Raw genomic sequence first — 12,184 nt, 5'->3', positions numbered from 1 at the left:
CGCCTTCCTAACTCTACTTACCCATGTGGCATGACTCAGCACTTTTTGTTTAATGACCTATAGCTCTCATGACTCCTTACTCACATGACTCATGAATTGCATGACTATTTCTTGTCACATGACTCATTACTCGATAGCACAGATCGTCTTTATACCGCGACTTACAACACACATCCGGTCATTGACTGATGACGCCACTAGGTCATGACGTCATATGGGAACCAACTTCCGGCCACATTTTTTTAAAATGTGTGGCCGATAAAATCATTTCACCCGATAAAAGAATTTTATTGACTGATTCATTGATTGAGTGAGTGAGTGAGTGAGTGAGTGAGTGAGTGAGTGAGTGAGTGAGTGAGTGAGTGAGTGAGTGAGTGAGTGAGTGAGTGAGTGAGTGAGTGAGTGAGTGAGTGAGTGAGTGAGTGAGCGAGCGAGCGAGCGAGCGAGCGATCCAGGGAGGAAGCGAGGGAGCGAAGGAGCCACTTCTATAAAAGTTTCTGTACGGTGGATGTGTTGGTCGATCAAGACAAACAGCCTTGAAATGAAGCTACAAGTTCGAGCTTGGTGCAGCAGCTACCGTGAAGAGCGGCTATTGCATCCCGATATTTGGGTGTGAAAGACATCCCCGACTTTTGCATGGGAAAGACATGTACAATTACAATCTATGTCTCGCATTAATCAAAGAAAGGAAGCAGCATAGTAATATCCTAACAAATGTAGGAAACCTAAGTCCCAAAGGTTCATATGGACGTTTTACGCGGAAACCCGCAATCTGGAAAGTAGATTTCAGTAGAATGAATTACGGTGCGCAAACACAAAAATAATGGATCCCATATCGCTTTTAAATTCCTATTTGTCTAATAATACCGACATTTTACAGCTAAATGTTAAGCAGCTTAAGAACATTTTCTTTCGGTATTAGTATTGTACAACTTTTGGAAATGATGTGACTTTCTTGGGGTGTTATCTTGTGGTGATATCATTTCTGATGCATTAGTATACTCCTTTTCTTTTTTTTTTGGAATGTTGTGTGTGCATGTGACTAAACTGGTTTAAAATGCAAGAGAGTGGCATAGATTATCTCCTTTTTCAAGGTTACCTAATTTTTCGATTTCTTAGACTCCACTACGGGCCTAGAATTTTTGTTTGCCACTGCACATTGCTGTCGACCTTGTGCACTTGTCCAGGCCAATATCTTTTGTGTAACCAGTATTTTCCACTGGTATTGTATGCTTTGCTGTCAAGTGCCACCTGTCGCTCTTATGTAGGGGGGGGGGGGGGGGGGCGAGGACCAGTCAGCTGCAGCTCTTATCCTCGTCTCCCTCCATCGTTGATGGAAAATAAAACTTATCGTATAATATCGTAAGCTTATTGTATCGAAATAGAATGCAAATTAAGCTTCATCTTTAAGAGTTCAACGTGATAGCGTTATCGGGCCCCGTTCGCATCGCCTTCTCTTGCTCTTCGGCCTCACAACATACTTCCCATGACACACCACTCCTTTTTTGTATTTACTGTAGGGTAAAATTTTACTCCTGCCATATTTAACCACCAATCAGATAACCTCCAAAGCAGAAAGCTGAGATAGTTGGTGTGTCATCATAAATAAAAAGACTAGCGCAAATAACACAGACACAGACATAGAAGACCTGTCCTGTCTTCTCCTATATCTGTGTCTGTGTTATTTGCGCTAGTCTTTTTATTTATGATCGGATAACCTCCGTTTGGGAACTTCTTCCCGCTTCTTCCCGGTTATCTCTTCCCGCTAGAATCTTCCCGATAGAAGTCTGTAGTCTGTTTTTGCTCCCCAGCCCTTAAACCTCGAAGCTTTGAAGAGGATGGATGGATGTATAAGGCTTTGAATCGGGCGGCGGCTCGCGTCATCGGTTCTGGCAGCGCCGTACGATCGAAGGAATTTTCTAGTGAGCGCCGCATCGCAAGTAAGCAAAGCGGAAATGTTCTTTGCTACTCGCCTAACTATTATTTTCGTAATTAGTTTCTTTCTAATGACGCACCTAAACATTAACCAACAGTCATAAGACATGTTAGATGCGACTTTATTCTGGGGGAAGGAATGCGGTTCTGTGGCGGAGTAGTCGCGTGCTCGCCTTGCTCTGCGAAGACCGACGTCGCGGGTTTCAGCAAAACTTTTACTGTTCCATTACTTTCTTCTGATTTTCGCTTTACAACCGCACCGCCGACGCCGGCTTTCCTGAATTACGCGTGGCCCTTAAATCTATGGCGTGAAAAGGGACCTGTGAAAAATCTAAGGCCCTCATTTATTGTCGCAGATCCTTCGTGTGCCAAGTCAGCAAGAAGCGTCACCGTGGGCCAGGCGGGCACTTCCTGCCTGTGGATACCACATCAGCCAGCGGAGGGTCACCGCAGGGTGCTGCGGGTGCCTTGGTTCCAAGCCAGCGGCGCTTGCCGACGGGGGCGGCGCGGCCGCCTCGCTGACCTGCCTCCTTCCAAGCTGCGGCGAGCCTACTACGGAACAACAGCGCCATCCCGGGAGGAACGCCTTTTATGGGTTAATGGCGGCTTGGCAGGAACAGACCATTTAGGTATTTTGTCCGAGATGTAAATGCGATTGTCAGAAAAGAGTGCACGTATAGCGAGGAATTAAGGTACAAAGTGAACACAAACTCTCACTCTGTCGTCCTCACTGTCATCTAAACTGTTTTAATCACAAGCTACCGTTAACAACAGACATAAAAAATGGACAAAATGAAGTTCATTGTGGATGCTTTTTTTGTAACCTGCGCGCAAACAAGAAACTAACCAGGAGATAAAGTTGCAAACTCGGGAATTTTGAAGCCTCCGGCTCATTTCTGATATCCAAGAATTTAAAAGCTGATTTAGTTTGCTGTTTGTGAGTATTCAGCGAGTAATACAGGTCGCAGTAGATTGCCAACTGTTTTTGGTGTTCTTCGTTTTTGCGTATGCAGACTGCAGGTCGAGGTCAATATGACAGGTCGCTCGCACCAACCAATGTACCGCAGTCGTCGAGAAAAGAACTCTGTTTCTCCAAGGCTCGAACTAGAGCTAGTGTGTGTCGCAACAATGTTTGTGTTTTTTTCCTTGTTGGTTATAACATCGCCTGCTCAGGGGTCTGCAAATCGTTAATGGGGCTTATGTAGGGCTGGTAATACTTCGTCATCATCATTACCAGCCTAAATATACACCAACTGCAGGGCAAATGGCACTCTTATATCCCTCCACTGTACTGTGTCATCTGCATCCATTTGGCTCCGGTAAACTTCCTAATCTGATCCGCACACTTGTAACTTCCTGCCGCACACTGCTAGCTTGGAATACCGTCTGTCATCATTAACGACCGCTGGTTATCTTGCCTTCCAATTGCATGCCCACATATTTCTTCTTGACTTCCACTAGGATGCCATTACATAATGTTTGTTCTCTAACCCACCTCCACGCTTCCTGTCCCTGAACGTTACATCTGTCATTTTCCGCTCCTTAGCTCTCTGCGTGGTCCTCAATTTAAGTTAACTCTTGTCGTTAGCCTCCGGAGTACGGTAGGGTAAAGCTGTTATATACTTCCTCTTGAGGGATATTGGTAACCGGCCATTCGTCCTCTGATAGTACTGCCTTAATGCGCTTCAGCCGAATTTGATTCTTGTAGTTATTTTCTTTCGTGATCCGCATCTCGACTATTTCCTGTCCTAAGTAGACGTATTTCCCCACGACTTCCAGCGCCTTGCTACCTCGTGCTTTTGTTTTCCGAAGCTGTTTAATATTGTTTTAGTATTCTGCGCATTAACTTCTTGTCGACAGTTGTGATTTTTCTGCCCATGTCATTATTCAGTCTTTGTTATTCCTCATCCGAGCTATTCAGCAAAGCAATATTGTCAACGAACCTTAGATTGCGGAAGTACTCGCCATTAAACCTTATCTCTAACTGTTTCCAATCCATCTCTCTGAATATATTCAGAGAGAATATATTCCGTTAATCCTTATCTCTAACTCTTCCCAATCCATCTATCTGAATACATTCAGAGAGAATATATTCCATTATTCCTTATCTCTAACGGTTCCCAATCCATCTCTCAGAATTTAGTTTCTCCTTGCATGGAAGGTAGCTGCTCGGGCACGAGCTCGTTGCTAGGAATAAAGACAGCGTGGTTGGCGCGCTGTCTACCAACCACGCTGTCTTTATTCCTCAGCTAGGAGCTGAGGAATAGCTGCCATCTGCATAGCTCTGCATCAGCTAGGAAATATGGTACCTCACACGAGCGCCCGACAAGCTGCCTGGAACTCCGTGGCGATGGTGGTCGGGTTTCTGTCTTCGTTCGATATCCCCTCTCGGTTGAAGGTGAGGTGTTGGATGGCTACAGCTATTGCCGTTTTCAGCAGCTCTCTTGCGGCCTTTCTTCCACAGCTATGGGGTAACCGGTACTGACCACGGCACTAAGCAATGTTTTTGTGAATATGGGATGGTATATCTATTCCTAATTCACTATTCCTAAATAACTTTAAGAAACCCCTTCTCCTACAGAAAACGGGCGTTCGTATTCATTCCCGTATGGCTCCTCTCCTGTTGCGCATTATAAGATAGAGCGACAGGCTAGCTGGTTTTGGTTAAGTAGTCTTTTAAGGAAAACTTCCGAATGTCTATTCTTTCGGCCTATTGCTCCCTCCCTTATTTCCTGCTCCCTGCACCTTCCCGCAGCGCTGGAGAGTGGAGGCAAAGCGACGTGCCTTGGCTGGCATCTTGGCTCTGAGAGGACTTTGCCGCAGGACTGTTGGCGACATCTGGCGCCGCTGTGCCAGACTCCGGCCCCAGGTATGCCTTGTCTTCTCTTGTACGCCATCTGCTCTGGCCGGTACGGCTGTCTCGTCAGATAAGTGTTTTTCGGTGCAGGGCTCGCAGACCGACAGCATTGGTAACATTTAGGGTCACGAATGCATGCACATGTGTTGGTCGCGCGACCAGCGCTACCTACTTCGTCAGCTCAGACACGTGGCCATGCGCTCGTAGCGATTGTTATTGGACCTTAGTTGCCAAGTTCGTAACCTTTAGGATCGATAAAAGCAGCGCAATGGACATGGACGTAGACAGACGAGGACGCATGCAGCGCGGACTAGATTTTACTGTAGGCCTTACGCATTGACAATAGAAAAGAGCCAGAAGTACAGCGACAGATTTCATTAATTGGGTGTACACTATAGAGTGTAAGTAATCGTCATCTGCCCACTGCAGTTTAAAGGTATTTCGCACTTTCCTACAAAAAAAAAAATGGGTCATTGTTGCCATGGTATATTTGCCGTGCCTCGAATATCATTCACAAAGAGGACAATTTTCGCTCATGCTCCAGGTGTAGGCAAGAACGTCCCCTTGAAATACGGCATTTGAGGAAGCGGCTCCTAATGAGAACTCACTCAGCATGAGTAGTAGGGGATAACAACTCTGTTTAACGCACTACTAAGCGTCGAGAATGTCTTGGGCCAGGGTCACCAAGGCCAACTGGTCTTTCAGCTGGTCAGAGGCTAACCAAGCCCGCCACATTGGGGGAGGAGGTGGAAATTGAGATGACTGAATTGCGACCGGGCAAGAAAACGTGCAGGGTTTCAAGTTTGTATAGTGTTCAGAACAATTTGGGCATGCGGGGGAATGTCTGATTCAATATAGAAACGAGCGGGTAGGAGTAAGGAGTGTATTTAGTTGTATGCGTCTAAGAATGCGTATTTGGCTGGTAGTGAGGGATTTATCATCAAAACGGTGTGTACGAATAGTTTCTCTAATGTTGTCGTAGTGAATATTGATTTCTTTTCGGTAGTGAAGAGTAGTGTCCCACGTGGGTGGATAAGGTCAGGGAATCCCAGGCGCCCGGTGTTGAAGTTCGCGGGCGAGGCGATACACTACCTCATTGCCTGGGATTCCAGCGTGACCAGGAATCCACCTCAGTGTGACAGTGTTGGGACGTAGTTTGGTGAGAGCTCTGTGTAGATAATCCTGCAGTTCTTTAGGAATGCGACCCGTGCTAATGGCGCGTATAACCTGTATTGAATCAGTGTATATGATATATCCTGAAGGGTTACGGGGTGTAAGGGTGGTTGTGCGAGGCACTTTGGTTTGGGCTAGTTGGTTCACAGCTGATGTTGATTCTGAGTACGGCGCGAAAGGATGAAGACAAAGGAGGAACACGAAAACAATAAGACAGGCGCCAATTTTCAACTGAGGTTTATTCGCGCAAACCCTTGCATATTTATGAAGCACCCAAGCCGTATCACAATGACCTATCACATAGTCATCCACATGCAGAGTTCAGATAACAGGCGCTACTGGTCACGGGCCAGATAAAATTCGTCCCAGTGCAGCACACCAGTCAAAAAGATAGGAATTCATCACAGTAAAGTATGCCAGCCTTAAAAGCAACTTGTTGGAGCGAGACCTAAGATTATCGATCGCCCAAAAGGCACACCAAACAACAATCAGGAGCTTAAATTCAACCACACGCCACAGATGCGCGCGTGCCCAAGACAAACATGGTGCGAGCCTTTTTTTTTTTTTTTACTCGCCCGCAATATCGAGAACAGGGCACAAAATGATTAACAAAAAGACCAACATAAACTCCGATAAACGATGAACATGAAATATTAAACAGGTGACTAATAAATCAAAATGACCAACAGAAACTCGAAAAAAAAATGCACATGAAAGTTTAAAATCTAAGAGAATCATCTCTGCGTCAAAGTGAAACGAAAAACTTCAAAGAGGTAACAACCGAAAACACTTATCAAGAACAGTGAAACAAGAAAGACCCGAGGTCTTGAATAGTGGCTACTATGAGAGTCGCTGTAAAAGGAGGATTTATGTAAGTACCAAGGGTATGCGTCACTACCTCGCTAGAGCTCTTAATTGAGTAAGCAGCTGCTCTGACGTTAGTTCGTGAAGCACCTGTGTAGACTATCGTGGAATCAGGATGAATGTGATTGGAAACGCGAAAGGAACATCTGCCTGGGGCAGTATCTGGTGCAACTTTTTTTTGAATGGGGTTATTCTGAGGTTATCTGAGAGCAGGGAAGAAGGGGAGGTCGATAGGTTTGAGTGCAAATTGCAGATCTATCCGATGTCCTTGCTTGGTGCTAGAAAGACGTGCCATTTGCCGGTCTCGATGTTGCTGTATGAGGTCTCCCAGGGGCAAGAACAGCCCCGTAGAGTATACGAAGCCGTGTTATCTTTATGCTTTCTCTCGCAAATGTGTCACGGTCTCTGTCTATCACAATGCAATCCTGGTAGAGAGGCTCGAAATGGTTATCGTCACAGACAATTTCACCTTTTTTGCAGTCTTCGCGGTTGTTTGAATATTGATTTTATGTTGACTCCTTGTCGGGGTTTGTGTTTGCCTGTTTTTTTGCTTTTTTCCTTGTTACTTTGTGTTCTTCCTGTTAATTTTTAAATGTTTTGTATATTCTCCGCACTCCTCGAACTTTTTTTCTGATACGACACAAGTGTGAACCCTACACGAAAGGAGCGGTCTAACAAGTTCTTTTGTCTAACGCTGACTCTGAGGATGGGGAGGTATCTGCGCAAAAAAGACGATCACGAGAGAAGAGGAGACAGGACGGAACAAGCGCAAACTTCAACTGGTGTTTATTCGAAAGGGTGGCAGGCTTACATAGTTTGCGAGTACAGGCTCAAAATGGCATCAAAGCATGCTTTGAAGTGACGCAGCGAACATTTTCAAACGTGTTGGTCCTGCGCCGCTGTGGTCGCTCAAGACGCCGCAACATCCAGCCCGAACAGGTTTTTGCGTTCCCGCCATAGAAATGGCTAGCTTTTTCGCTTGCATGTGAAACAGGCTTTATGAACGTGCTTGCGTTTATTTATTTAATTTAACCGCATGGATTACAAGCATTGTAAAGGGGAAGGGTAGTTGCACAAAATGTATTGTTCTTTTTGACTATGAAAGGCAACAACAGCAGCAAAAACTGCACTTATTTAAAAGACATGTACGTTACAAGCCCTCAGGTAGATTGACAGGAACAGTTCATTGCGCATAAGGTCAGTTGCTTCTGCACCAACTTATCCAAACAATGAGACTGGGCATATGTCAGGGCATGTTTTTTGGCAGGGACAGCATGTCGCTCGGGAATATCGTATCTGACTATACCTATACCGTATCTGACGGGGATATCTTATCTTAGTGTAATTTCCAGTCTACAGCACAACAAATCGGCAAGAATTGATTGGATATTTATCAGCGATCTTTCCAGGATCTCTTAAAGCTTAAAGTGTGTCCTCCTTTGTATGCTAAATATGATTGAAAGTGCTGCCTACCACACTCTTTCAAACAAGCACGTGTTATACCACTTTACAAGGGCCCAGCCGGGGTGGCGCAGTGGTTACAGCGCTCGACTACTATTCCCAAGGATGCGGGATCCCGGCCTCGGCGGCCGCTTTTCCATGGAGGCGAAAAGCAAAGCGCCCGTGTGCTGTGCGATGTCAGTGCACATTAAAGAACCCCAGGTAGTCGAAACTACGGCGTCTCTCATAGCCTGAGCTGCTTTGGGACGTTAAACTCCACAAACCAACCGACCAACCAACTTTACAAGGATGGCAAAAGAAATGATATTTCGAACTATCGGCCAATATCTATCGTGTCATATAGATCACAATTCTTAGAAAAACACATCTCATCTACATTGTCAGCATTTTTGCTGATGCATAATTTGCTCAGCCCGCATCAATACGGATTCGTTGGTGATTCTTCACGGTACCCAACCATTATTAGAAAAGATGTCGGATTCCATTCATTCTAGTTTTAATAAAAATGAAGTCGCATTCAGTCTTTTTCTTGATATTAAGGAGGCATTTAATACTGTACACCACAATATTCTCTGTGAAAAACTGTTTTGCTATGGTTTTCGTGGTACTTTTGAAATGTTACTAGGAAAATATGTTTCATCGATCGTAAACGGTGGAACTTGGACCTGTGCAAAGCAGAATTATAGACTTATATAGTGGTGTTCCTCAGGGATGCATCTTATCACCTTGTTTAATCTCTATATCACAGATTTATCAATATGCAGATGACACCCTCCTCATCTAAGCTAATGCAGATTTTTCGTGCGCACTCCGAGGACTTTAATAGGATGCCACCAAGATGTGGGATTGGTTTCAATATAACTTGATTGAAATAAACCTCCAAAAAACTCAACTGGTGTGCTTTACCTGTGCACACAAACCAATGCCCAAAAAACGCAGCGTTCTTTTTTCTTTTCTTTTCTTTTTTTTTTTTTTTTTTTTTTGTTTGCACAGCTCCAGTTGCACTGCATGTTCTTGCTGCCCCATTTCATTTGTTCCGTCCGTGAAATATCTTGACGTTTACTAGGACAGCGATTTATCCCGGAACACACACGTGGCGTAAAAAGCTCAGTAAGAAGCTTAGAAGCGTCGCATGCTTGCTCTATGCTCTGAGGGCCTACCTGCCATTTGCCATAACACGTTTAATTGCGCAGTCTTTGGGATATTCTTTGTTGAGACATGGCATGTTCTGTTTCTTTATCTGTTCTGCAACATGAAAAAATAGGATAAACCGTATTCTCAAAAATATGGATAATAGTGTCATTATTCAACACCATATATAAACTGCAAAGTGTATTCCTTTCTTCAGGTCTGCCATTTTTTTTACACTGTGCTCAAACAAATCAATGTACTTCGATATTTCTGGAACTCTCTATTTAGGTTGCAATATGTTAAACTTATTCCATTGCGGAAAATTCTTCGATGTTTTGTCCCTACAGTGCAGACTCATTTTGGTACGTCTGTGAAGTCATATTATATCCCTTGTATATTCAATGAGCTGCCTGATGACGTTTTCAACTTGAACACGAGGAACGGGATGCAATTGCCGAGCTTGAGCAGCTCTAGTTCAGGCTGTTTTCGTCTACAAAAAAAAAACTGTGATCTGGTAACAGAGGTTGTTGCTGCTGCCGGACGGCGCCCTACAAGCCCAATTGTGGCTTTGGCGCGTCCGCGTCCTGTATTGTTTCACTGAAGTGAATAAAGTATTGGTATGGTTGTTATAATTATTATTATTATTATTATTATTATTATTATTATTATTATTATTATTATTATTATTATTATTATTATTATTATTATTATTATTATTATTATTATTATTATTATTATTATTATTATTATTATTACTCGTAATTGAGTCAGACACGATATCCGCCGTCGATTCGCATCTTCAAAGTTTTGCCCAGGGGGGACAGCTCCTGTCCATTTTACGTGGCTCGTGACGTCACACAACCCGTCCATCAATCAATGCTCGGCCATGTCACTCGCCAGAGGCATGCTTAGGGCTTTTCGCCGACAACGATAACGCCCAACATCGACGCTGGGTTAGAACGGGTTCATTAACCCTCTCTGAGCATTTTGTCATTGTTTGATTGTTAGCGGTGCCCAGGCATCCAGCATTACTTGGTGCCCTCTGGGAAGAAAAACAAATTCCGCTGAGACTTTTTGCGTGTATCAATGCGAAAGCACTGTAGTTCCGTAGGTGAAATGTTTTCCAGTAATGTTTTCAATATGTAGCAAAAGCTTCTTCTGTTGCCATTGCCCTGGCATGACTGAATCATGCGGCATGAGGCCTGCCCTTCCCGAAGCTCCGCCCCCTTCCGGTGTTTTTTAACTCGTAACAGGCTGCCCGCTCTCTTCATCTGCCGCAGTGAGCCATTTGCAGTCCTATTTCTGCGTAATCCTCTCGCATGTTTTTTACTCCGATGCCCGCTCCAGATACGTCTCCTCGCTCTGAAGCTGTCTGCTACCCTTCGGAGAGCAGTGCAGATGGCAAGTAGTCAAGACGTTTTCGTTCCATGACGCGGACTACAAAACTTTTATCGTCGGGTACACCCGTATTGAAAATAACCTTATGACAAGTCCAATTGTATAGTGTTAGTATATATGGGCCTTATAAGCGGATGCCGGGTAACACGAGTCGGGCAGTTTGGTTGACTGGGGTGTCCAGAATATCTTGGAGCCATGACCATACGATTACAAATCCCATGGTAACGCATGAGCATACATGTCAAAGCGAACACATTTGAAATAAACGCCCATAAAAATAGAGTCCATGCTAAGCTTTGAGCCACGGTCCTTCAGATTCTGAGCTGGGCATGTGATCTCTTAAGCCACATCAAGCACTGGGCCTTCGTTCATTATTCTCTCATGTGTAGTGCAATGGCGCTTTTTGCTCATTATCGTTCCAACGATGCGATGGTCCAGTAGAGTGGAGAGTTGGGCCAGTTGGTACTTATTGGTAAGAATTAAAACCAGCGGAAAGGCGCAGACAAGGAGAGAAGCACACAACACAACGCTGTTGTGTTGTGTGCTTCTCTCCTTGTCTGCGTCTTTCCGCTGGTGTTAATCCTAACCAATATGTGATGGTCCTTAATTTCTCTTAATTTCTTTATAGGCTATCAGGAGCTGCCCACTCTTTTTATTAGGCGCATTTTGTGGCCATCTGAACGGTTCCAATTTCAAAATGATGGCTGTCGTTCTTTCAGAAGGCACGCGATGTTTGCTGCAAACAGATCTGTCTGGTTAATCAATCGCTTGCGTTATTTAAAGCCATTAAACAGACAGCACCCCCTCTCATTTTCGCGAATAGCTTATGGGGCTAAAGTAATCCCGACTCCACTCCAGGTTAAATGGCCTCTTGGTCATGGCCGGATGGCAGATCAGCTCGGCTGCGAAACTTTAAATCGAAAACCTGCGATTCTCTGGCCATAACCATCGTCAGCCCAGGAGGCCACAGACTATCGGAAACAAAACATCATAATTCATCAACCGGTGAAGAGCATCCCCAATACCCCGCATTGCAGATGGCCATTTAGCTCTGGTTCGTAATAGGCACTGGCCACGTGTAAACATTAGTTTCTGCCAGATAATTAGCTTCTACACAATGGGGTACCTTATTTTTTTTTGCTTCAGGACGCCTATGAAAAAATGGCAGGGGCTGAAAAAAAAATCGCTGCCGCGAACGTCGCCAATTCCGATAGCGGCGCATGAGCAGCGGCTACTCGTATTCCCGAAGGACTTTTTAAAACGACCGCTATGCGCCTTTCAGTGGCGCCCCTATAGGCGGTGCACGGGTGCCAACTGCCCAGAACGCTACATCAACCTCTCTCGCTATCTGAATTGACATCAGCC

General features: G+C 44.7%; 1 protein-coding gene across 2 annotated transcripts in view; it reads left to right on the top strand.

The window, feature by feature from the left end:
• Window positions 1-12,184, top strand: part of LOC146181007 (uncharacterized) — a 174,756-nt gene that overhangs the window by 114,384 nt on the left and 48,188 nt on the right. For both annotated transcript variants that reach the window (XM_084576229.1, XM_084576228.1), the window contains exons 2-3: window positions 2,292-2,564; window positions 4,691-4,804. In XM_084576229.1, coding sequence (XP_084432355.1) covers window positions 2,292-2,564; window positions 4,691-4,804 — 387 coding nt within the window. The remainder of the gene's footprint in view (window positions 1-2,291; window positions 2,565-4,690; window positions 4,805-12,184) is intronic.

This window comes from Amblyomma maculatum, chromosome 8 (genome assembly GCF_055883805.1).
Source record: "Amblyomma maculatum isolate TAMU_Amacu chromosome 8, ASM5588380v1, whole genome shotgun sequence".
Lineage (NCBI taxonomy): Eukaryota > Metazoa > Arthropoda > Arachnida > Ixodida > Ixodidae > Amblyomma > Amblyomma maculatum.
Note: the sequence above shows the minus strand (reverse complement) of the source record. Positions and strands in the feature narration are given on the sequence as shown.